The sequence below is a fragment of the Anguilla rostrata genome, chromosome 16 (assembly GCF_018555375.3).
Source record: "Anguilla rostrata isolate EN2019 chromosome 16, ASM1855537v3, whole genome shotgun sequence".
NCBI lineage: Eukaryota > Metazoa > Chordata > Actinopteri > Anguilliformes > Anguillidae > Anguilla > Anguilla rostrata.
This window is the reverse complement of record NC_057948.1, coordinates 26832964-26860396: the sequence shown is the minus strand read 5'-3', so window position 1 is coordinate 26860396 and position 27433 is coordinate 26832964. Positions and strand designations below refer to the sequence as shown.

Sequence of the window (27433 nt, the reverse complement as noted above, 5' to 3'; positions counted from 1 at the left end):
AGGATGGGACCGGAACATTAACACACTCCATACTGAAGTAGGACAGGACACAAACATTAAATAAACAGTCCATCCTTTTATTAACGCAAATATGCAAATAAAATCAAATGATGGAAACACTGTAAATTAACACATGCCCTTTAATACTAGTCTAATTATTAAAACATTTTGTTTAAATAATGTACATTTGCACCGTAGTATTCCTTTTGAAATGATTTTTAAAAAATCCATATGTACACAACATATTGCTTGCAAATTTTAATTCCTGATAGTTTGTCTTTTCCAGGAAAATTACAACAGAACAGAACTTTGAGGTTCATGTTATTTTCTCTCTTTTTTTTTTTTTAACAAAACAGACACTCAAACCAGGAGTCCAAATACAATTCAATATACAAATAATTATACAAGATGAGTCATCTTTAGACTAGCATACAGAGAGACCGCTTGCCTCCTGGGTTATGCATTCAATTGGAGTGAGCAGAAAATCGTTGGGTGCAAGTATCATTGCGTTACAGACAAACATGACAGTTCTTTCCATGGTCGGACATCTTTCTTAACAACAACGCATAATATACAGCTCTACACATTGTTTCTTGGTGCAGGATTTTACAAGCAGCCTGTGAATGTACAGTTTCCTTTGTTTCTGAGTACGTATGCAATGTTGGAGCCTGTTTCTGCCCTGTTTCTTCCATAGAGAGGAGTGAAATCGCACACCTTCATGAAACGGAATAAATACTGTGAGCACTCTCATTAGCTGAGAACGATTGGTAGTAGTGACTCGTAGTGAGTTCGAGCTATTTATGGGGTGATTTCACAATGAAAGTTACAGGTTCATTCACCTTGCTCTGAGAAGGTTTCCAAACCTATCACATGTCATGTGCTCAGAATGTGATTGGCTGCACTGGAAAGCCACCGTAGTGATGCAGAGAAAGCAGGGGCCTGCTTCTCCACTGGCACTGCTAGACTGTGGAGGGATGTGCAGGGAGCCAGGCTGGGTCCGTAGCCCCCGCCTCTCCCAGCACATGAAAGAAGTGTTTGGTAATTCACTTTGTGGTGACTGGATGCTGGGACCCAGCCCCGTGATGTCCAGAAGCAGGCCAGAACAAAGAGCTTAACCCGGGATCCCCCACTAGATCAGAGCCTGGCTGGGGGCTACTCTGACCCTGCCTTCGAGGATGCTTGCGTGGCTATTTAATCAGCGAACAAACAGACCAAAGATACTTTTCAACCGAGTGAAGGTTACTTTTGCCTCCCATTTTTACTCCTTTTCATGATTGAAAATAATTATTAAATCCCCAGGAGGGAAAATTTCAGAGTCAGATTAACTGGCTTTGCCCTCCGAGATCAAAATGGACTTCTTTTTGATCAATCTTTTGGCAAGAAAAAAATAACAGCATCTATAAGTTACACATAGACAAAGTTAGAGTAACTTGGCCTTTTTTTGTTTATCCCTTTCATCTGTAACTAAACCAGAAACATAAACCAGTGAACCAATTTACCCCCAAGTAACTGACTGTACTGTTCAAACCTGTAACTAAGTTGTGTGTTTCACACCACCTAATATTACACTTATACCGTAGCTCTCATAATGTCCCTCTTCTGACTGAGAGCTATTACATACGGTAAAACTACATACAATCAGAATCCCAAAGGTTTCACAAAGCTGGTATATTAGGATCATCCCAGTATCTGTAGCTCCATGTGCCTTACCCCCCGTTCACACAGCGAAAGATTCCTTCGACCAGTTGCCAGAAGTCTCTCCTCCGCCATTTCTCCTCAGTGAAGCTGAGCGACGGCCAGCGACCCAAGCAACTGGGCAACTGACAAAAGTTGCCCAAACAATGTTGACAAAAAATTGTATGGTTTATCTTTTCATGGGCAATGCCTGTCAACAGCCAATCAGAGTTTCGGGCTTCCTATTTCTCCAGCCATTTTGTGAATTATTGTTCCGCCCAGTCTAAAAAAACGGAGGAACAGCTCATAGTTATGGTACAATCAAACCCCAGTATTGTAAAAAGTTTTTTAAAAAGTACTGGGACAAGCGCGTAGAATATGATGCTTGGACAGCAGTTGCGACTGCTGTTGGTATGGACGGTAAGGTATTTCAGTTATTTTACTGTGTGAATAAAATATTGATATGAAAATCACACAAGCTAGATAAATGCTAGGTTAAGCTATGGTAGCCCATAACTATAGAAACGTGAATAATAGAAGGTAAATGTACATCTTTGTTATATTGTGCATTGCCGTTTTTTCACTTCATCAAAAAATTTGTAGCTGCAAGCTGACTTTTAGAGGACACAACGGGAAGCTCTTACCCCGCCCTCAAGTACACTTGAGCAATCCATCAACCAAGTTTTTTGCTGTGTGAACGCAGGGTTAGGATCTAAAGCAATAAGGGAAACAGTACTAAACTGGTTCTGGTCTTCTTCTGGTCACCAGCTGGTATCTGTTGAGATGATTCTGGGAAGGTGACCTTAGCCCCAGATGGGCGATGTCCAGTGGCAGCCTACGGAAACTAACTGCTTATTTGCCCAGCTTTCCCAAGAGAACCCTTGGCCTGGGAAGTCCACTGAGCTGAAGTACAATGGGCTGCTTCAGACTTGACTGCCTTGGGGCTGGGGCAGCGAATGAATGGCCCAAGGCTCCGTCTCAGTGACAGATGCCAATGATCACTCCAAGAGCGACTCCTTGTCCCAACGATGGGATGGGAGTGGAGGCATTTTAAGTGCAAAAGAAAGAAATCGAACACAGAGATCACACAGGGATCCCCTTACTGCAGCTTTTGATGTTGGCTCCCAGGTCATGAACCAGACCCCAACATGCTAGGGATACCAGGGCTTTGTTCTGCCATAGGCTGGCCAATGCAGTAAGGCCCTCGTGTACAATTCTACACTGTAGAATTTGACATTGAAATTTGAATCATTACCACTTAATTTACATAAACGATGTTCAAGTTTGTGGTCTCAAAAATGACATTTATTCAGCCTGTTTTAATAATATGAGTCATTATTCATTTCTGTCTTGCGTGTGCTTGTCAAAGTAGCACGAGGGATATGTTTTAAGGCTAATAATGAGAACATGCTAGTCCTGAAGAGAAACTGTGTGTGCTCTTCGTGTGTGTATTAGCTACATATTCTTGGGAGGAAGATTTAGAAATATGATCAGAAAAGCTCTTGCAAATACCCAGGTTTCCCTGCAGCCCTGTTATAACAATGAGGCCTTCTCTGGTTCTGAATGCATTAGCAGCTACACTGCTTTAGCCATGTAGCCTCGAGACATAATAGTGTTTGTACAGCCAGTGCCAAGTGGCTCCTACTTACGCTTTCAAACCAAATGACTTTTGAAAACAAGTTTCACAAATCCTTCATATGGAAAATAAAAATAAAACTATAAATCATAAAAAAATCATAGCTGCAAAATAGAGCAAAAAGATTAAAACACTTAATGTGTGTGTGGGTGTGTGCGTGTACTGCACACACACATATATACATACATTTGTGTGACGTCTGTGTACATACATGCACACACACACACACACCAAAAGAATAAAACTGGATTTGGCATTCAGCGCAAAGAGAGAAGCTGAAGGTGATCATGTGACACGAAGCTCATTCTCTCAGCGTGGAAATGAACCAGGCTGGCACTGTATTATGTTGGGGGTGTTTCTGTGACCTGTTAGCCGGGTTAGGGTTCCTCTCCAGAGCCGCTCCGCACCAGGTGCTACTGCAGGAGGAAGGCCGAGGGTCTCTGCACACAAGCGCTGTCCACATTCAGCCGCGTCGTCACACACAACACACACGGGGTTTACACAGAGACGGGACCAGACGACACGCCAGGGTGCGCGAAAGTGACAGGACGGCCGGCCCTCTGCCTCCTCTGCACAGGCCGTCCCGTCACACGGGCTCACAGCTCCACAAAACAAAAAAGGAGGACCAGAGCTTCTCTAAAGGTTGAAATGGTTCAGGTTTTTTTTTTCTTCACAGTCCTTTTGTTTAGACTTCTTTGGGTATTCTTGACAGAATCAAAGCATTTTCTCTTTTTTACACTTTTTTTCCCCTGGACTTGCTGAAAATTACATTCCCATTGGACCACTGCGTTCCACATGAACTGGACTGGACTGCTAATACTTTGTTGTTTGTTGGTCTGTTTGTTTGTTTTTTTTGTTGGGGGGGGGGAGGGTGGGGGGGGTGGTGGGATGTTGTTCTGTACGAGTGTCCATCTCAGTGACAGTCTCTCTCCCAGCATGCTCTAGTCCAGGGGCTCCTGCTTTATCCTGATAGAGGTGTTGATGGGCTGACACCGTCGGTCCTCGCGACACAGGACGTACTCGCTGAACTGGGAGGAGTCCACGCCGCCACCGCACGACGCCGCCACGCTGAAGCCTTTCAGGAAGAGCCGCTCCAGGACCTGGAGGGACAGCGAGAGCAAAGGGTAAACCCCCCAATGTACAAATCCTATTTACTTACTCAGGCATGTCAATCACACGGATCAATACCCATACTCTGAAACTTCTCTAAGACCGGCTTTTCACATTCGTGCTCTTAATAATAAAAAGGTGATGGAAGACTGCGGTGGTAACACAACAGGATTGGAGGGGCTCCCTGTCCGTATATCCTGAAAAGACTAGCTCTTCCTGCTGGTGCTGTCTATGGGCTGGAGTCCCGTGCGATGAAGCATTATTGGTCAATGCAATCAGGGAGGCTTCCTGATTCAAATGTTATTCCCATCATGCAAGAGCAGGTCCTCCAGCTTATCGGATGCACGTTCCACTTTTTAGTTGTGCTGCCTTCTAATGAATTAACTGCGGTGATAATAATTGACTGCTATAACAGATAGACGCAGTCTTCCAAGGAAAATATTAAGGTTCAATATTGTGCACTTTGCTTCACTTGTGCGTAATCTGAGATCTCGGTTTCGCTAATAGCTAATACAAACTACTGTAAGCTATTCTTAATATTTTGTAATATTTACCAAAAAAGGTAATCTTTTTACATTGCATTTATACTGTATTATTCAGTAAGTGCTTAAATTGAACAGTTCTATTGTATGTTTCCTTATAAAAGTATATGATAGTATTATATATACTTAAAAAATACCTGGTCTATTCGGTATACTGAAAGATTTTGAACTGAAAAGTGTAATCTGCTAGTCATCTCATGAGATATAGCTGAAACACTGCAATTGACATTTAAGAGACACAAACTGTATCTTTTTTGGCTCACATGAGATTTTAAGTGTTTCTCAAGAGCATAAATCAAGAAGTAGCAAATTGTAAAACGTTAATTTAAATGAACATTCTAATTTTTGAGGATATTTCCATGGTTTTCCTTTTATGGGTTGCATCCATTGCCAATTGTGCAATATTCTGTGAGACAGGCATTTAAAAAAAAGAAATATCACTGCTATTCTGTGATGTTATTTGGTTACGTTAGAAGTATCTGGTCAGGAGCTGTTTTTCATGGTTTGGTCAAGGTCCCTTAGTTCCAGCAAAGGCAAATCTTAATGCTACTACATACAATCACATTCTAGACAATTCTGTGCTTCCCCAACAGTTTGGGGAAGGCCTTTTCCTGTTTCAGCAGTGCCCCCGGGCACACAGAGATGTCCAAATAGAAATGGTTTTGTCAAGAATGGTATGGAAAAACTTGAGTGGCCTGCACAGAGCCCTGACCTCAACCCCATCCAACACCTTTGGGATCAATTGGAAAGCCAACTGCGAACCAGGCTTAATTATCCAATCAGTGCCCGACCTCACTAATGCTCTTCTGACTGGAATGGAAACGAATCCCTGCAGCAATGCTCCAACATATCTAGTATGAAACTGTCCCAGAAGAGTGGAGGTTGTTACAGCAGCCAAGAGTGGACCAACTCTACATTAATGCCCATAATTTTGGATGAGATGTTGGATGTCAGGTGTCCACACACTTTTGGCCACGTAGTGTATCTCTTTAAATTCCTATGCATGAAGGACTGTGCATTTATTTATTCCCTCATGCTCAACAGTATGCTGTGCATGAAAATGAAAGGTCTTGCTATGGGCTACGCTGCCGGTAAGAAAAAGCCAAACAAGTTAATGCAAAACTCCAGCTTCTTCATGAATGCCGCAGAAAGTGGCTTACCTCATAATTTGAATGGCAGCCTCATTTGGAGCTAACAGAGGGGCAATTAGCACTTCTTGTTCAGTATTTCATCTCATTGCGAAATTTAACAGGTATGGGTGTAGGTGTGGGGTGGGGGACTTGTTAAAAATTCAAAAATCCCGTAAACAAGACATGCCTTGTTAAACTTGAGGCCGAACATTTAATTACTCAATGCAGACTTTTAAAATGTTTTTTCTCCCTAATGAGAGGTGATGAACTGGGGGGGGGGGCATACGACTTTAGCCGAGTAACGACCACTCTAGTTGCCCGCTGCCAAAACATGGTGGGCAGTGACTGATTCGCTGATCTGGAGAAACTACCAACAGATGATGACAAGCTAAAGACACAAGCTAATTAGGAGACCTGCAGAAGCATCAAACACAAATCCACAACAAACAATACATAAGAATAACAATGATGTAAATTATATTATACTCATTGCTGTGACTATTGCAACACTTTGTAATTTACAATAATTCTTAACATATGTCACAGCATGTCCATATATACACTATATGACCAAAAGTATCTGAGCACCCCTTGGTCTGTGGCTGTTTTTCATTGTTTGGGCTAGGCCCTGTTGTTCCAATGAAGGCAAATCTTAATGCTACAGCATACAGTCACATTTGATACTGTGCTTCCCCTATAATTTAGGGAAGGCCCCACACAGCAAGGTCCATATAGAAACAATTTATTCAAGAGCAGTGTGGAAGAACTTGACTGGCCTGCACAGAGCTAAGACCTCAACTCCATCCAACACCTTTGGGATCAATTGGAAAGCCAACTGCAAACCAGGCCTAATTGCCCAATCAGTGCCCAACCTCACTAATGCTCTTCTGACTGAATGAAAGCAAATACAACATCTAGTATAAAGCCTTCCCAGTATAGTGTTGGACACAGGACTAATAACAAAAACTATGTAGAATGTCAAGAGATTACCTGATGTAAACTTCTCAATGTACTTAAATTTAGTCCTGAATTGTGATAGTCTCAGCAAGATAACTGTGAACTGTTCTCGGCTGGAGGAGTCACTGTGCTCTACTGAACCCAGATCAAGTCCACTGCAAAATCTCGGCCAGAAGTCAAGATCATCTGACACTGTCAGTTTTCACGAGGGGAGCTTAAGAGTGTGTGACTGTGAATTGACAAATTAAAAATTCCCTTTCAACAATATACTAGCAGCTGTTTCCTGTAGGATCACAACAAAGAATCTGAAAAAACCAATGGAAGAAAGGCACAGTGGCAAAAAAGCACAACTCTGGAACTCTTTCTGCGTGCTACTGCTACTCAACTCGACAGCTCATGTGTAACATCAGCCCCCAACTCTAATGAGTCAATGGAAAAGAGCCAACTTACAAATTGTGACAAGTGTACTTGCAGTGAACTCACTCAAAAATCCCACTGCATGCTCAAGGTTTATTCACTTTTATACTTTTAGCTTCATTGTTTTAGAGCACATGAAGTTCAACACCTAGAAACTTACTGCGCCTTTTAAGTGTGGGGGTGCGGGGCGGAGGTGTTGTGCTGAACGGTAAAGTCAAACTCCATCACAAACGTGCATAATTCTTAAAACAGTGCAAAGTTTTGATGACACGGCTGTAGTTCACACTCCTCCCTGTGCCAAGAAAGCTCTACGCCACAGATCGACTCCAGGAGATTGTACGCCCAGAACCACCGCCACCACCGTGGGGATCGAAAGAGAACGTGCAGTTCACTGAACTACTTCCCTGCCATCAGATCCCAGCACAAAACAACGGAACAGAGCAGCGCGAGCGCAATCACAGAGGATAGAGCTCGTGGCTCGAAACAACGCGTGATGCAATATTGATGGCCGCCAGAGCGCGTGCGCCTCTCCCGATGGTTACAGTCGAGGCGCGGGTCTCCGTTTCGCGGAGCGGCGGTGTGGGGCTCTGACACGTCACCGCTGATGTGACACACGTCGGCATTTACAGGAGAACCACGCTGGGGAGCCACCTTTGTTGAAAAATGAATTGCCTGTTACGCGCGATAAGGCCTGCTGTTAATCTCTGCCTCAACTTTGCCGTATCGTATTTGACAGCGTGCATGTGAAAAACAGCATTTCAGCTTTGTAATTTTTCATTTAAAAAGGGCCTAATGCTTCCTTTTAACAAGTACGCCAGCTTCACAACTGAAGCGGAAGGTTGACACTGATGAGAGAACTGATGAATACAGCTGGTAAAAACTCTTGGAGAGCAACATCATTTCTCTCTGATTTCTGCTGCTGGTCTCCTCTGAGGTTCAGCATGACATTTTGTGGCCCAGTTTGACCGATTTCACAAGATCAGCTCTTTCGTCTTGTTCAAGACAGGGGGGTCAGAAACCGAGTTGTATTACATTGCAATGTACCTGACCCAGAATTGATCGCTCGGGTTCTTGACATATTAGAGCAGAGCTGAAGCGGTCTGTGTCCCCGGAAACTGGCAGCAGGAATGGGCTGGAGCGATCTAAGCACCACGCTCCTGTCACCATGACAAAGGAAAAGTAGTGTCTGACCTGATGCTGGTGCTCCATCAACATGATGTATGGAATGGCCCGGGCGGTTCCCACTTTGGGAGCGTTTGTGTATACCTTTGTGAGTTGTCCTGCAAAATGTTTTTTATTTTATCCGAGCTGACTACATTTCTCCTGGCAGCACATCACAAGGCAGGTGGTTTGCATTATACTCCAAATTCCTTGGACGACTGGGGAACACGCTCACGGAACACGTCTTTTTGCTTGTTTGGTTTGTTTGCTCGCTGGTGTTTGGAACACCTTTCATGTTGTTTTTCTGAGTGAGTCATTCTTGGTTTAAGCCGAGCTGAAAATAAATCTGGGTGAAGCATGGTACGCTGTCAGTTGAAAAGTTGTTTTTATTCAGGTTTTATGGCAGTGAAAGAAATCCAGTCTGAACCAACCCATAAAGATATTTTTCCTGAGATTTGTCACCTTGCACTACTGATTTTCAAACACTATCAATAATATAAATAGTACTATAAAGTGGCTTTACTCTCCACATTATTACTGCATCTTGTACTTCCTGTATGCTATCTCTCTATCACTGTCACTATCTCTCTATCACTGTCTCTATCTCACTCTCTGCTGACTGGGACACTGACCTCCACTGGGCAGTAACCCAAAAATGCAACAGAATCAATGCAATACAATCTCCTCAAAAGGATGATGAGGATGCTAACTTTTGTGCAGTGATGAATAACAGAATGGGTAAATTGTTTAGAAAAATCTGCCTCCCTCCCTCTTGCTCTCTACATTGTTTGAATGAGCCTGTCCTGCTGTCGTGGTCTTAAAGGACCACTGTGTAAAGGCAAGAAAGAACTCTTAAGCTACCTATTCATCTAAGCAAGGAGCATAACTCTTAACAATACCTCTTTTCAGATCTACTCTGACTTCATGCATAGAGAAAAAGAAAAGTTAATGGGAAACCCTGGGAGTAGAGTTTCCTTTTGGTGCACAATGTTGTTCATACAATGAATAAAAAGGATTTATGTCACCTTGGCCCCTGCTCTGTGAATGTGCCGCTGGATGAGACAATGATGAACATTGTACAGGTTCCCAGTAAATCTGAAATGGATGCTAGCACACCGCGACTATGTTCATTTGTAAATAGACAGGGAAAATATGTTAGCTGATGCACCAATTAATTATACTGCAAGACATTTAAAAATCTATGAAAAGGAGTATAAACCAGTTTATGATGTTTGAAAAATTCTAAGTACTGTATTAAAAAATGCAATACATGTATTTGTATTGCTGCAGGCATTTTCATATTGCAGCCTTTTCAAAAGAGGAGCTCGGTGTTAAAAAAAGAGAGTAAAGTATAAATTATGCATATAATTTTCTTCCGTTTCTCCTTTTTATTTTTTCACAAAACAAAACCGTGGAAGCGCAGAGCAGCGCATTTTCTCGGGCTCTTACTGCCCTGGGAATGGCCTCTCGGCTGTGAGAGAGCGCCGGGCTCCTTTTCTTTGGTGTGAGACGGTGGTGATCGCAGAGCCTCCAGGATTGACACTTCTGGGGAGATGCGGCTGCGTCTGAGAAGGGGGCTGCCACACTTCTTCCCCTGCATCACCACACCTCCTCTCCACACCTGCCTGCCCCACCAAACACACCCTCTCACTTCCCTGCGGGAGCAGGCGGGGGCAAGACACCTTCCCGAAATACACACATATACAGTCCAGCATATCCAATTATCTTCTGGATTTTAATACCAGAATATGTGTTTTCTTTTTAATATACCAGTACCAGTACTAGTGCTTTTTTGATACCTTTACTAAATAAAAGCTAAACTTCTTGAACAAATCCTCTTCAGAAAACATCTGCAGATCTGCCTTCTCGGGTAGAAGGAAAGACAAAGTTCAACCTTTAACAACATATTCATTGCCTTTTTCTTCCTTACAAAGGTCTGAAGTCATTGCTAGCATAAATTCATAGTTTCATGTGACCTCACTGAGCCATGGGAACACCCACCTGGTGGGAAAAACCAAGCTTAACTATTATCGCTGGCTTTTGACAACACACCTTATAAACTGTTATCACACCATATGTTCTTACAAAATGCAGGACAGTCCCGGTGCTATTGGATGCACTTACATAAGAGCAGACAAGCCTGGGTTATGTTTCTACAGAATCAGAGAAGGAAAATCCAGAGAGGAGGAGAGCGTAGTTAAGCTATTAATCCTTCTATTTAACACACTGATAACTGACTAGCTTCAACCGCGTACTTTAAGGTATATTTAATTAGTGAAGTTTATACACTAATAGGCCACTTTATCAGGTACACATACCATATAGATGTGCCTATACTGCCATAACCTATTGCAAATAAACAACGTGAGTTCAAAGTCATGATATACCTGTTTTAGCTCTACCATTGCCCACAGAAGTTAGGTGATGATGGAATGCAAGATAAATTGCACTATGAAATATAAAATGGCAGCCAACTAAGTACACTTGACTTTGCAGTGAACATTTCATTAAAAGTATGCATGAATTTATGTAATTATTGCATTTGAAATTCCGTGACTGGTGACAAGCTGGCTAGCCTAAAAACGACATGAAACTCCAGTTCTACCTTGTCATCTTACATTTAAAACCTTTAAAATTATATGAAATTAGATGAAACCCATTAGCTTGCAGCCGCAAAATAAGCTGACGTGACTGTGTGACTGGTGACAATAAGCTGGCTAAAATTAGCACAACATTAGCATACTTATATACTGCACCTTTAACCACCTTCATGCACAACAAACAGGGCAAAATATCCCTGTTTAATAATGGGCAAACAACTTAATTACATAAAAAGAAAAACCTTATCCCACATTGTTCCCATTATTTTTAACAGTCCAGCTAGGGCAGCGACATTACCTGCACGGAGTTGAGCCTGCAGTAGCCGTTGAGGGGGAAGCGGATGACATGCGTGGGGTCCTGGTTCCAGCCGGCGTTGACCGAGTTGCACATGACGTCCCCGGTCTCCGGGAAGATCTCCTCGATCAGCACCTTCTCCCCGCTCAGGGCGATCCTCTCGCCCAGGTCGGGCGTGACCCGCACCACCAGGCAGTCGCAGGGCTGCGCCAGCTTCCGCTGCTCCTTCTCCTGCTTCCAGCGCTCCAGCTCCTTGATCATGGGCGTCAGCTGGTAGTACCGCGCCTCCTCGTAGAGCAGGTGGAAGTCCTGCAATCACACGCACAGGGACACAGGGGCTGATCACTCACTGACTAACGCTAATGTCTGTTTAACCAAAATACGTGATTAGCCGAACATACTCAGGATGATGAAACAATCGCTGCTCGTAATTGAAAGCAATGGGGTTCTAGAACACTGACTTATTTGTGTTTTGAAAAAACATTCCTATTCTTCAAAGGGTTATAGAGTGCGTGGGGTCCTTCCCTTCAGAAAGCAAACACAGCTTGGATTACATTAGTTAAATTTTGACTTGAGATTTTGACGTCCTGAAGAAACACAGAGCATCTGCTGATTGTAGCTTCACTGATTCTCTGTTTCAGTCAGGAACTGTCCACAAATGGAGGATGCCCCTTCAACATCAACCCATCACCGGCAATGACTGACTTACGGTGATCACCGTTGGAAAGGGCATTGAAAGAAAACTTGTCTACAGCAGCCAACTCCGACAGGACTTTTGGGGTTTTGTAGACATAAGGTAGGACTGGAAATGTTCTCACTTTCGTTTGTCTGCATCGGTCTCTCCTCTGTGTCTTCGCCCCCCTCGTTGTTGTTGTTGTTGGAGAACTTATCATACACAGCTAGCGAATGGCTGTGAATTCCACTAGTGTAGTTACTGGTGCACTAGTGTGCCTCAAACTATTCTCACAAGTTACAGGTAAGATGTGTGATATGCCGGAAATAGTAAACTGAGGAGGGAATGAGGGAATTCTTTTAAATGTGCAATTTAACTTAATAATAAATTAGTTGGCTTGCTTTTGTTATGGCATGCATGGAACAGTTTTCATTTCTAATGACATTTCCAATACAAAACCTGGGTTGGGATACTGGTTTCCAGCCTTTAACTCTAATGTACAGACAAAACCTCTTAACCTTCATTATTTCCAAATATAAAACACGTTCCTCACTTTCACTAAATAACATCTCAATATTCATTTTCACTTGATACATTATAGATGGAAGTGATAAAATAAAATATGAAGTTGAAAGGTTAAAGTTTATGAGAACAAGATGAAGCTGACCTTAAAGGTTACTTAATACAATGGACAGTTCCTATTCCCATAGAATCAGTAGTACAATAGGATGTTTTACATTCTGAGGATACTTTTATCATGCAGTACATCCTGTTTACAAAGGACGGTATGTGCTTCATCTAAGTTTAACAAAGCACAATACCTTTGAGTGTTCTGAGCCACTCTGAAGGGCAAAGCTGTTCCATTCGATTGGTTTTCATACACGGCTTGGCATTTCGCGGTCTTCTGTTCTGTTCTGTACATGTTCTCTATGAAGGCTGTTTGTCACATGGGGCATGCAACCTCTTCCATGCTCGTCACATACCCTGCCTACACACAAGTCCCACCGCCGAGACTTCCCGAGTCTGTGGCATGCAGTCAATCATTTCCACACATCACCCAAGCTAAAAGGCATTCCCTCCACCATACCAAAAAAATCAAGAGCACAACCATAACCAGCAAACGGTGTGCAATGGTATGCTTCCTGCATTACATACACACGACTAACAGCTATTACGAAATATATAACAGTGTCCAGGAATGTCTACGGTTGGCTGGGGTGTACTGTATCCATTGTAGCACTGCTGCAGCGAGCCAACATGGTGCATCTTCTCTGCAGACAGTCTGAGAGCAGATTGCCTGCCTTCCCCCTGGGCCATACTGGCTCCAGGTGATTTGCCCCCTCGCTCTTGCCTCTAATTTCCCACAAGACCAGATGGCACCATTGCTGAACAGCACCATAGAAAACACCAAGGAGAGATAGCACACTGCAAAAAAAGGCCTGGTAGAAACCTGATGGGGAAAAAAATGTTATAGGGCACACGTTGTGCAATAAAAAGTGCACGCAAGGACATGAAGCGTTTTGGGGTCACGGATAAATGTACCGCATATATTGCAAGGGAAGATTTTCAGGAGAACGGGTTTTCAATTTCTAACTTCTGTTCTTTTTGGAGAATTTTTTAAGAGGAACGTCTCTCAAAATGACTGCCTCGTCATAGCGCTGCAGGGCTATCCCAGAGCACTTTGCGGAGGTACATGTAAAGTTGGAGAGAAAGGCTTCCTTTGCCTCCTCTGAGAAAAGCAGTAAGGGGGGGGGGGTGCTGGCAAGGCAGCGGAAAAGGAGTTAAATCAAAAAACGAGTTTTCCTTTCATTGTCCACCATTTTCTGTAGGAGCCATAGAAACAGCTGCAGAGGTGCAGCAGCAGTCGTCTCAGTCACCGTGGCGATGGAGCTTCCTGTATGCCCGTGCACGTAAAACGCACCCGACACCCACACAACCACATGACCCCAGCCCCGGCACCGGAGCACCGCGACACAAAGCATCTGCGGCACACATCCTGACGCTCCGAATCCCCGCAATGTGAAAAAAGTTGTGTTTTTCCTCTCCTCTCCGCGCTGCTGACAGAACGCGTACAGAGACGTTCCCCCTCCAGGGCTCGCTGGGTATCAAAGCGAAGCTCCCCATCGTTCCCGGGGTCTGCAGCGAGGGATGGATGTGTTTTTAACAGGGGTCCGTCTGCGAGGCGATTTAGTCATCCCGGCAGCGCAGAAAACAACAGCGCAGCCCTTACCGCTAAAGCGAGGATGAGAGAGAGACAGACCCAACAGCTCTCAGTGAAGATTTGCCCCCATCCCCCTCCCAAAAAAAACCAAAAAAAACCTGTGGCCAGATATGCCGGTTGAGCTCCAAAATAATGATCCCTACCCGAGTGCCCTCTGGCAAGGCAAATGCCCCGACTCCTGCCCATGTCTCTACCCTACACCGGAATTTGAATCTCCAAGACTCAAAAACACACACAAGGACAAAGATTAATTGGTCAGTTTCTACTTACAAAGCACATCACTCAATAATGACCCCATCCAATTTCCTCCCAACAATCCCTTCAGACCATCAGAATCGAGACAGATGCAATATGTAGAATCTTGTTTCTAAACTGAAAGCAATCTCTTAACTACCTGCGATCACCTGTTATTTTATGCTGTTATGATATACCCGTATTGATAATTATATTTGCATGCAATTTGTAAAAACTGCATATATAAATTACTACAAATAAACAGGGCCAACTATGACATAACTGTATCATGGTCAGGAAGGACTATGGCATGCTTGATTACAGCAATGTTTTATGTTGGACTGCAGCCAGGATATTTTCCACCAAACCTGGATTAAGAAAGGGTGCCTACATTTACAGTAAAATGCAGTATGATTGGAATCAAGCCATGCTAAATGAACAAATCATTCAGCCAATCAGTGCTCAGCATTAATAATATATTAACCTTCTTTATCAATATAGCACAGTTAGTGTATTTTGAAATATAATAATGTTGATTTAACTGTCATTTAATAACGTGATATTGGATATTGAATTTATCCATCAAATCAATTAAATATAAAAACCAACCTCTGTTTCAGCGCATGGTCACATTAGACTGACTTCAATTTGTAATTAATAAGAAACAAGTACTGCACTAATAATTATGAAAATGAACTGGATGCAAGAGGTAGTGTTTTTTTTAATGGAATCTTGCACAGATGAATCCACTTTGCCTGCTTGTTGGCGAGATTTTTTAAATTCTACTTTGACTTTCACATCGATTTAGCAAAACAGCCAGTGTCATAGCTGCCAGCACTACAGAAACTGGCCCCAGAGCGCCTGCGAGCGCGATTGTGTACAGACAAGGAGAGGATCAATTCTGTCTGACAGCATTTGCATTTCTTTCAAGCTCAGACAAATGGAAAGGTAAGCTAGTTGGTACATTGTGATGTTACCAATACCAACTCGTTCGTTGCCCTTTGTATGAGGACATCAGACTCATTGTGCTGAATGAAAAGGCCTCCAATTTATTTAATAGGCTGTATGATGTAAGAGCGGGGAATTCTCTCTGTGTGGGGCGGCACTCTGCTCCGATTGATCACATCGACCCAAACGCATTTCACGAACCGTGTTTCCACTGGGGGGAGGTCAGGAGGTTTAAGCACACATCCGAGCTGGTTCCCCGAAAGACAATAACCCAGCTGATTAGGACGGTGAATTCTTATACCGTGCACGGCGTGCACCTGTCAGCCCAACGTTATATACACACAGTGACTCCACAGCCTGGGCTGTGCTGGGCCGTGCTCACGTAACTGTGGCCCAAACTGAAAAATGTGTGAAGACAGCGAGTGAGAGGAAGCACGGCTGGTCTCGCTCTGTGCTCTTCCTCTCCTTCAGAGCTCAGACCCATGGCCTCGGTGACTCCTCCCGCCTCCCGCGCCGGCAGCCCGCCCCCTCGCCGTAGCGGTCTATCCAGTTCTGGGGAGCAGCTACTGTGCGCCTGGGTGGTACTGTCAGGAGCGAATTGGATATACCGAAGGAAGGCGGAGAGGGAAAGTGAGCGAAGCGCAGCCTGCTGCATCTCACCTGAGAGCCCCTCTTCAGAAATCACTTGCACTGAAAGACAACAGCTCAGGGCTTCTGCACACAGCAGAAGACAATCCTCCATTTAGACAGCACTTTCACCTTTCCTCGTTTGTAGACTGGCGAAGCTGACGCTCGCTAGCAGAGCTGTCTGAAATCACACCTGTTCTGCTCTCGAGTAGTATCTAGATAATTCCTGTTCTGTATAGTCTACTAGTTCCTGGTATTCAGAATAATGGCACACAAAAAGCATCATGACAAAAGGTAAATGATGAGTAACTTTACGAAAGGATGTAATCTTGAACAACAAAAAAGCGAATATTGAATATTCCTAAAATACGAGTCAGCCTCCAAAGACTACAAAGCCACAATAGCAAAACTCTCTTCTTTTAATCTCTAGTTTAAAGAATGCTGACAATGGGTTTGATTGTGTAATGATACACACAATATATATTAAATCTTATTTGTTGGAGTTGGTCTGTTTTTGAAGTACAGTTATTTGCCAACACTAGCCATTTATTAAAATAGACTAATGTACAACCCAGGTAGCTGTCAGTAAGGTTTTCATTCAGATATGATACTTCTGCTGACTTTAGATGTGGTTTGATTTATACCATCATCGACTCCCTTTAAATTCATTAGCTTTTTTGGTTAATGTTTCCATGAACAAATCTCAATTAAAATACAGCTAGCCTATTATTCATATTTATTGTGTTTTGTAGGGACTGAGCCAGCTGGTATACGATACAGTACAACTCCACTTTTCATTTTAAGAAAGTCTGTGAAATTTCCTTACATATTCCTTCAACATTGTTTTGAATGATATGGGAAAATCTGATGATTTTGGATAAAGCAAGCCAACAGGCCAGGTCAGAGAGGCAATTTAAACTTTAGACAGGCAATTCCTGTTTGTATTACATCTTCCGTTACAAATAATGAAAATACAGAAAGTCCTGGGCTATAATCAATAACGATTAATAAAGGACTCCAAGACAATACAAAACCCAGCATCAACATGTAAAATAGCCATATAAAATAGCCATAAAATATACAGAATATGGCAACAACAAAAAAATCTCCAGTGTTAATATTATGTATTTTAACATAGTTGATTTTTGGCGAATTGGAAAAATGGTCAAATTCGCGTTTACCTTGAAGTCATCAGGAAGGAGCAGTTTGCAGGTCCGGAGGAAGCTGAGAATGTAACGGAATATCTCTCCATCCCGATCGATGAAGTAGTGCTGCTTCAAGCTGTCCAACACGATGGGCTCCGTACCGTTGAACAGACGGCTGATTCTGCAAACGATACCCAAAATGTTTTCCTTTAGACGCCTGACAAAATATTGACTCCATTTGTTTTACGGTGTCAGGATTATTAATCTGGTTGAAACAAGGCTTTAGACAAGCTTCCCTATGTATCTGAATGCAGTATGTTTTAACTCTGCATTCTGCATCCAGAGGACAAAATTTTATTAGATTACAAAATACAATTTATTTGGCAGTGAAGATATGAATGGTAATTGTTTGGGTGTTGAGCTATTACTGCCATGGAAATAAAAGGTGACAATGCATCTTGACAATGATTCTTGACCAAGGCATGGCCATTTTTTCACTCTTGATTTCGGCAAAATCCCTCCCAAAAGAACCGGAAATAATCACACCACAACCAACTCACCCTATCACACATGAGCTGTAGTTGTGTGTGAAGATCTGAGATGTTTAAGTCTCCTTAGTGTGTTTTGTAGTCAGAGGATTACAAAAACAATTCTACTAGTACCCAGACTGAGAACACAGAATTCACCCGCTTAAATATGCCTTCTCAGAGATGAAACTTCTGATTTCTGTTCGTGTTGACTTTTGATAAACAACTGGACATCCTGTATTATTAACTGTGATAAGATGTTTGTTGCCACACATTGTCACGCTGATCTCTGACACAGTGCGCGTAATGAAAGAAAAGTACGCTGAACATTGTTAGCTGCAAGGCCTCACACAGGCACACTCTGGAAATGGCAGCAGACTGTCAGCCCTTGCCATTGATGTGTGCACATTACCATGCGACGTGACACGTACAGTGCATATTTCATCATTACATTTTTTCGTGGTATTCCTTCAATCATTCCCTTCCTGTCTTTTTAATCTCATCTATTTCACCACAAACTGGTTTTGTGTGTCTACGAGTGCAGGCTGGTTAGATGAAAGAGGGGGGTTTTAATTTGCCATTTCTCAGCAAGATTTATCACCTGTATTGATTTATTTGCGGGAAAAAAATGACATTAGTGATGTGAGTTATGTTAACCTGCACTAACAGCATATTCATAAAAGTAATGAATATTATAATTACTGAGTGGTCAGAATTGTCTGTAAGTGATGAATATCCAGGTACGTCTGGGGAAATTAGAAACCTGAGTTAAAGCTTAATCTTAACCTTGAAAAATAAAAATAAAAAGGAGTGGGAAGAAGAGAGTGAACTATAAACACACAGAATTATGTCTATTTTAGTCCAACCTGCACATATTTGTAAACAAATACATTTAAATACTTTTAAAGAATGGACTGATTCTGTATTAGTGGCAATGTATGTAGCACGGAAATATATAAAAGATTTACTATGCATTGGCTATTTCTAATAAATGGTTTTATAAAATATGAAATGACACAACGTTATTGCTTGACGTACCATGGCATCAAATTTGTAGCCTTGTACTTGCAAATGAACTATTTTAAAATTAAATCATTTCTCATGGGACTTGCCTGAGACAACGGGAAGTAGCTAGCTAGAAATATTTTCTTACCTAGCATATGTAAAATATATAACATAAATACAATTTGAATTTGAAGATCAAAACTGACTGCATTGCTAAATTATGAATACCGAGCTAATTATCATAGGCAATGTTAAGACCCAGCAGTCTGAGAATGAGGCTTCAGCCCATCAGGGAAAAACCAAAAATATCACTGCTTCACTATGATCATTTGTATTTTATTTAAAGATGTTATCTACATATTTCTATTACCTGATGCAGTCTCTTCTGTTATTCAGTTATTCATCACATCCTTTCGATAATGACTGATTCAACGCTAAAGTATGGGTTGTTTACAAGGGCTTATATCAAGTATATATTTAGTGAAATTACTGTAATATTAAATTGGTATTATAACAACTTCTATATACATACGGTGTATGTTCTTCCTCAAAAATGTCCTTCGGGCTCTGATTTTGGAAAGCTCACTTATACATTTATGTAACCAGCACCTGAAATAACAGCTCATGTAATTACTGCACAATTAAACTAAAACGAAAATCTTCCCGGGGTTAAAGTTAGCTGCACTCCGTCCTGTGAAACGAATTGGCCGCATGTTCACATTAGTTCCCCCTCCACTGAAAGTGTACACAACTCTCATGGCTTTTTCAGGAGTGGCAAGAGCCCCTACAATGCAAGCCGGAGCAACTTGCCCACTGAGCAAGTGCAGCAATGGCCCCTCCCACCCTTTGCCTCACTCACTTTTCTGGAAATCGATGCAAAATGCTTTATAAAAAACCAATACTCATCTCCCTGTTGCGCCCAAGGTGGTCCTTTCTCATATGGTCTTGCAATTCTTCCAGCTAGAATTTCACCATACTGCTCCAGGCCATCTCTGTTTTTCATCTCCAATTTTTTTTCTTAAAAGCAATTAAAATGCTGCCTGTTTTTCCTTTCTTTCTGCTTTCTCTCTCTCTCTCTCATCCCGATTCTTTCTCTCTCTCTTTCACCCCCTTGCCTACCTCACATTTCTTTAGGTAAAGGACACTACACGCCCTCAGCACCTGAAAGACATAGCACCCTCACTCAGCGATTATTCTTTCATGTCAAAACAAGGTGGTGCTACACGGGGGCCAGGGTGCCTTCCTCTTAGAGGAGGAGTGGGAGTTTCTGAGACACTGAACTGAAGGGCAGAAAGGGGTCCAGACTGAAATCCCAGAGATGCTAGTTGGAAGTTCATCTGGACACACCAGGCCGTGTTTTGCAGACGGATAATCGTCTCATCGAGTACGTGCCTAGTGACTAAAAATCTAGAACTGTGATTAAGGCTCAAGATGTGTGGGAGGGTCAAGTATTTGACTCCTACTAAGGTGAGAGACAGATTTAGGATGTTCAGATTGATTCCAAATAAAAGACGATGTTCATTAAGGCCTGTGTGAGTGGAGGAGAGGGAAAACGGGGGACGTACGATAAAAATGAGCTAAGTTTAAACCCCTCCATGGAGCAAAACCCTTTTTCCAAGAGGTCCTGCCAAAATGACCAATGCAAACTGAATTGTAATGCTAATGGATAGGAAATGATGCTACCAAAATAGTATGATGTCATAATGACGATGAAACAAAGGTTTGAAGCTTTGCTGAAAATATAAAAAATTGACCTTCAAGCCCTAAAAATACCATGATATAACATCAAATGACACTATTTTATTAGTCTGCTATACTGACTATTCAATCATGGCATGTGTCTCTCAGTTACATAAAAAGCACATCGTTTTTTTTTGGCAAAGAACGGGATTCTTACAGTTTTACCGTAAACGTTAAAAGTTGGGTAAACTTTTCAAAGGTTATCTTCGTCAGTGAGCTTGATAACGGTCAATGTAACGCTTCATCTTCAATTTCCTGATATTTACCAAAATGTCCCAGGAAACGCAAAGTAGTTCCAAGCCCCTGCTCATATATAAATATAAAACAGTGCACATTTGGTGAAGCAGCGATGGCTGTTCAGAGAAAGACCCCATATGCACTTAGATCCTCTGAGAGAGCCAGTGGACTGGCTGAAGAGAGGTGGCTCAGAGACAGGGCTCCAGAGAAGCTGTGGCTAATCAATGTTTCATGACCGCTGTCTCCTAATGTGAGGTGCATACAAGAAGACGGATGCAGTGACATTAGTTACTAGACTAAGTTTCTTTTCGCATTCTGCATAATTAAACAGGCAATCTATTAAAAGAAATCACCAAATTAAAATTCTTCACTCAAAGAGCAGGATTTAAGCTGAATCTCTGACATCAAACTGTGCCGAGATCAGATCTCGGGCTTCTTTTCGATCAACCCACACTCTTCAGTTGGTGGGGAAATGGGGTGAGTTACTGTTCCCCCAACTCCACAACAGACCTGTCGCTGTTTGAGACATACTGTATTAGTTATAAAACTTAGTATGGCGAATTTTGTTTCCCCTATTTCACCTTTTACTGTTATCATTTACAAATAATAATAATAATAATAACAATAATAATAATAATAATAATACTGACTCCCACACACTACTTGTCTGCATCTTGTCTTATATTTTTTTAGAAAATTGCTCTCAAATGCTGATCCACCATGCTCTTATCAACAACAACATAATCATCCCTACAAAATTATAAACCTTACGTTAAGTGTGAAAACAAAAGAGCAGTATATCTGAACCATTCATTTATTACATTCTGACTGTTACGTAATATCATACAAAAAAATCTCCTTCAGTCACTGGAAAAGGAACATCCATGCCAAATCCAAAGAGATTTATAGTAGGGTATGTCAGTTATTATGGCCATCCTCATTCTGGTGTCCTCATTCTGTCTGTCTTTCATCACTTAACTACAGTACGTACTCACACAAGCAAAGTATGTGGACCAAAGTACAAGGACAATTAAATACACAATTAAACATGTATCAGGATTAAAACATTCAGGGTTAAATTCAGTTTATGCAGTTTCAGGTACTGTATAATATTCAGTTATTGTGACATTCTGGAAGCTTTATATGGAAAAAAATACAAACTGTAACCCAGCAGCAGTTATTTGAAGGGTATTTGCACTGTATTGCTCTGTATGCCTGTTGTTTAAACTGCGCAAATAAAATTGAAAAAATCAATACTGTATTAAAATTCAAATAAGAAACATTTCAGATATTCTGTCAGATGTCTTTATTTTAGAATTATTTATTCAACCCGCCAGCACTTGCCTATTTACATTAACTGTAAGTTCAATGGTGGTTTAAAATGTTCTGTCCATCCTGCAACTGTAAAACAGATCATAAAATGAATGTATACATTTTTTTTTTAGAAATAATAATACTTCAGATTGTTAAAACAGTAGTCTATTGAAAGCACATCTTAAACATATTTCATGCTAATTTAATGTAAAGAACAGTCCTGGTTTATTGCGTTACAGCAAAAACTATGCTAGCTATTCCCTCTCCCAGAATATTATGCAAAATGGGAGCATGAGCTGCTCACCCCCTTATCCACACTGTTGGAACATGTTGTGTTAAAATGAGTAGGATTACAGTACAATCCCATCTGTTCAAACTTTCTGGTTGGCCCAACAGAAGCTGGAGTTGAGAATGTAACAATTAATTAATTATGACCAAAGCATCACGTTTTAGTTATTTATTTATTTACTACCAAAGTAAATAGTTTAATTTGCATTCCGATTACAATTACACTCTGGATCAACTACTTTAATCAAGCAGTCTTAATGACAATTTATTTTATTCACACTATTTTTCATTTTTCTGAGTTCAAATCATTTGAATATACTTGCTATATACTATATGATTGCATGGATAATGGAGAATTTCCCCCCGGTTAAAGATTCTTATAAAAAATTTAATTCAAATAATAGCCAAATTAATTTTTTTCAATTCCAGACATTTTACTTCTGAAGTAGTGTCTTAAAGAATATAACTGATTTATCTAACCTGATTTGTGAAAATGTGTAAAAATATTATAGGTATATGATAGACTAATTTGTACCTACAATTCCATGTTTCATAAATATGAAATTAAACTGAAAATATATGAATCATGATACAACAGTTGCACACCGCTTACCTTGAGTCTGGGTATTTGGTGAGAGTCGCCAAGCTGCTGGTATACATGTGCCCTCCAACGTCAATGTGAACCGGAGCATTTGATTTTGTCAGCTGAGCCGGTAGAGGGATTCCCTGAGCGGCCAGAGGAGAGACTGGAGACCGGGTCAGCGACAGTCGTGACATGCTTCTTCCTTCCTGTCAGCAAGCGAATAAGAGAGCCCCGGATATAAATGAGCGGTGTCGCAGGAATGTCACTGCATCTCCTACCTTTGGAGCAAGTGCGATCCTGACTCTTATCAGATCGGTTCTACATCTGCCTGATCGCATATTTAGCTTACAAATTATTGCTACAACTCTAATTAAGTGTATTTGCATCCTTTTCTTCGTACTACCGGAGGGGAAATGGAAGGATGCTTATTAGCGATCCAGAAAGAGAAATGCTAGGTGTCAGCCTCAAGGGGGGATAAAACAAACTGCAAAATTCTAATTAAAGGTCGTAGGCTTATGTGTTAGACGTGAAACATCCTCTGACAAACGAGTAACCAATTTGAGAATTTGGATACAGGGGCATTTTTGCAAGTTTGCTTCAGTAACTAGACACATCCAAATTAAAGATTTTTTTCCCCCAAAATGGAGATATATCTTGATACTTGTGTTTTTCCCTTAAAATGTTATTACTTGTATATTCTAGTTAAAATGGCTGCCTATTAAAGAGATACAATTAGAATTATGACAATGAGCAAAAACAATCATGATATGTATTTAAAGACAACAACATCCTGATAGCAATCTTGGCCTTTATTATGCTTTTGCAGTTTATTAATTCAATCGTGTCATAGGTCACCCACAATGATTCTAGATTCACTATATACGAGCAGCACATTCATTCTCCTGTAGGCAATACTCCGAATCTGGCAGTTCTGAAATCTGGCCAGGGTTTTTTTTTACGCGTATCTCATATTTCCATTCACAGCGTGAACGTTTGCGTTGTAGCCTAACGCCATTTCTGGTTTGTTTTGAGGGCTACGCAGCCCGTACAGGCTGCGGTTCATCAAAACTATCCGGATAGTGAAGACTCCTGAAACAATAGCATTTTAAGCTGCCAAACATATATATTGGTCACCCATAGCCCTGATCGTCGTGACATTTGAAGGCAATGTTGCACATGTTCCGCACAGGTGAGATCACCGGTCTGAGGCACTGACACTGATCACAGACAGGTTCATCCGTGATTTTAAGGCAATCACTAACTTTTGTTCATCATAACTTATGTTCAGAGTTAGACTAATGGTGTGACAGGACACAAATCTCCGTTAATATTTAGGACACTGGACTATGACCAGTTCCCTCGTTGACTGGTCATCATAAAACACCAATTTTTTACTCTTTTCATTTCCCCCCATTTTTAGCAACTGCATTTTTAGAAGTCCAGCAGGAATATTTGCATGCAGTCAAAACACGCAAAGACCAGTGCGCACAAATGACTCCCAGTTGACTTAGAATTATTTAGTTATGTTATACAGTTTTAGTTATTCATGTTGTTGGCGATTATTAAACAAGCTACAATCGTATAGTTTGGGAGTGATTCCATCGACTCGTTCCTTCGTGAAGTATCTTAGTAGTTAAGCTGTTATTTTAACCATAAAAGGTAAACAGAAGGTGGTTGTTAGGGCTCCATTCAGTTCTTTGCCCACGGCGATGTGCCGGGGGCAGAGAATGCTGAAAGACTACAGAATTTTCCAGGGTGTTGCCTGTCTCGCTGTACACGAAACCACCAGGAATACTAGCATTCATTTATACATACTCTGGATGATACATTTCAGATCCCGGTGAAAGAAAGACTTCAAAAGACTTAAGAACTTTTGGGCGTATGAAGTTATCCCACCTCTTCATATAGCCACGGGCCATAGTAACCAATACTGATAGTTAATGTTGGGGGAATATACCACGTATAAATGCGCGCGCACACACACGCACGCTCAGGCTACACACACGTGTGCGCGGTTGGAGAGAGAGAGAAAAAAAGAGAGAGACTGAAGGTCGGAGGTTGGACAGACGAGGGGATATACAGCCAGAAGGGTTGAAATGGATGAGAACTATTAAAATAAAACACAATACATCAAATGAACCACTATAGTGTATTTAGAGCTGTCCACAAAACAATAAAAGCGCATAAGAGACGTAGTCCATGTTCAGGTAAAATGTGTATTTTCCCATGCGGTCATCAAGTTATTTTGTCCTAAAATACATTCGAACTCTAGAAGGACTATTGACTGGTCTTTAATGAGATCAGCTCCAACATCTGCTCTCTGACTCTCTGTATTACTGGTTTCTCGTTGACTGAAGTACTCTTGGGTTAGCCTACTTGACACCAGATACGATAATCAGTAATAAAAAGTGACCAACCCCCTTTTAAGAGCTATACTGACGTAGGCAACTCCCGAAGTAAGAACCAAACGCAGATTTTAAAAAGCCACGTATTTTCATAAACTTATCCCAAGAGTTGTATATGTTTTAATATAATTGACATCACCTGACAACAGTTTTTGATAGTAATGTCATGGCTACAAGTGAAAGATAAACCTTTTCCAAATTCAGCCAAGATATTTCAACGGCGGTGGGCTATTTCCTTTGAAAGTTTCCATTTATAACAAGAAATAGGCTATGCATAGGCTACACAACCTGTCCGAGTTCGGTTAGTCCAAAAATAAACCAAGAGCAATACGAGGTTTCTACTCTTCCCATCTAGCTCTATGTACATTGGTGGCCAAAGGGTAAATTTAGCCAAATGCACAATATGGCGTCTTTTACACATACCAACATATCAGAAATTGATGCATATGATACGGATACATTAAAATATAAAACGGGATGGATGCCGATACAACAATACATTTAAATCGCAACACGCGTCTCATCATTATGAGGACAGCGTGTATATGGCATTCACAAATTATAAACTATCCCCCTCAAAAGCTGAAAAAACATCCAACCAAGCCTGCGCGTTGAACACTGCACACCAGCAAACGAATCGCGAGGTGCCCATTTAAATGTATTAAAACAATAACTACAAATAATTAGTAGCGGATTTTTATGTTGTGTGGGTTATGTGTAATTATAAAGTCTGGCATACCGTTTCAAACATTTTGCGAAGTATGAAGAAATCCGAGCCAGATCGTATCAGTCTCCCTGGAAGGTTGCGTTGTCCCTTTATACTGCAAGTTTAGTAAAACTATCTGCGGTCTTATACTCCAGCATTCCACGAGTGTATCGTCTATTCCTTTGCAGCGAGGTGTCAAAATATCCGCAAACGGGGTTTTAAAACCTGTGAATCTAGCAGCGATGCATTGATTTAAAAAGGGTCGCTGTGGCTTTAAAGCTCTATAGCTAGTGTTAGCAAGACTAGTTCAGATCAGGCACTTTCCACAAAAGCAACACAGGAAGCAAGCGGCGTCCTTACCTTGAACATAGAAGAAATCTCTCCTTTCCCTTTTCGGGTTTTATTTCTATATAACTGAAAAATTGGACGGTTGGTTCTTGTTGCGAGTTTTTAGCTTCTTGTCCTTCTTTTTGCTAAAATGAAACTGCCGGGTCTGTTATGAGAAGAAGAAAGCCAATAATCCGTCTCTAAATAACAGAGGAGAGCTAAAAAAGAATTCTTGCTCCAGGCTTTCCAAACGCCTCTGGGGCAAGGATTAGGCTACAATTAGCTCAACCCTACTCGCGCCCTAGCTAATTTCAAGATGAAAACGTGATATTTTTCCTCTTACAAAAATGCTGCGATTATACAGAACCATTAGTGTTATTTTTCCTATTTTCGTCAGAATAAAAATAGATCAATCCTTGTAACGGTTTTAAGTTCTGGTTAGCAGGGGATAACGGTTTTAATGTTGTTCAGTATCAGGCTACTGTCACGTCGTTCAATAGACATAAAGAAGAAAAAAAGCAGATTTTAATCATTGTCATTTCGTCTGATGTAATATTTCCCCGGGCATTTTCAACTAGGCATACATTTTCAGTCCCCAAATAAGTAACGCAAGGCACGCTTCTCTCATCCCTTGTACTTATATACCGATTATGGATGCAGAGTAGCCTATAACTTGTTGATAAAGTATAGGTTATGTATAAAAAATACTGATCTTGAATATGCAGATATCCATAAACAGTTTTCGTGCGGCTGTTTTTTCTGCCCTCTCTCCTTTGCTAATGTCTCGTATTGTAACGCCAAATATCCTGTAGGCCATTAAAACCAAATGACGTCTATCGACATGCATTCTGCTATTGCAAAAAGCGCCCTCACAACCTGCCTCCAGCGAAACGCGCCATTTCAATTATAGCACACGGCTAGATGGAGATGT

The 27433-nt window shown here is 41.4% G+C and overlaps 1 protein-coding gene across 3 annotated transcripts; it reads right to left on the bottom strand.

Annotated features, from left to right (window-relative positions):
- Positions 1-321: 321 nt before the first annotated feature.
- LOC135242029 (BTB/POZ domain-containing protein kctd15) lies at positions 322-27433 on the bottom strand. 3 transcript variants are annotated; one of them, XM_064312897.1, is made up of 5 exons: positions 26209-26500; positions 23095-23270; positions 17407-17551; positions 11526-11831; positions 322-4410 (listed from the first exon to the last, which is right to left on the bottom strand). In XM_064312897.1, exons 1-5 carry the CDS (start codon positions 26218-26220, stop codon positions 4252-4254), a joined length of 798 nt encoding a protein of 265 aa, XP_064168967.1. In that variant the 5' UTR covers positions 26221-26500; the 3' UTR covers positions 322-4251. The 3 variants fall into 3 exon arrangements, with proteins under 3 accessions (XP_064168967.1, XP_064168966.1, XP_064168965.1); XM_064312896.1 differs by lacking the exons at positions 322-4410; positions 26209-26500 and adding exons at positions 9992-10252; positions 26536-27433; XM_064312895.1 differs by lacking the exon at positions 322-4410 and adding an exon at positions 9992-10252 and having other exon boundaries at positions 26209-26503.

What these genes read in the sequence shown, in the direction of transcription:
- LOC135242029 (XM_064312895.1), bottom strand. An exon ending in TCCTTCCTGATGACTTCAAG is followed by an intron (nt 11,832 to 17,406) that starts GTAAACGCGAAT and finishes GTGTGATTGCAG; the next exon opens with GACTTCCACCTGCTCTACGA. An exon ending in GCAGGCTCAACTCCGTGCAG is followed by an intron (nt 10,253 to 11,525) that starts GTAATGTCGCTG and finishes TTGGTGGGGCAG; the next exon opens with GCAGGTGTGGAGAGGAGGTG.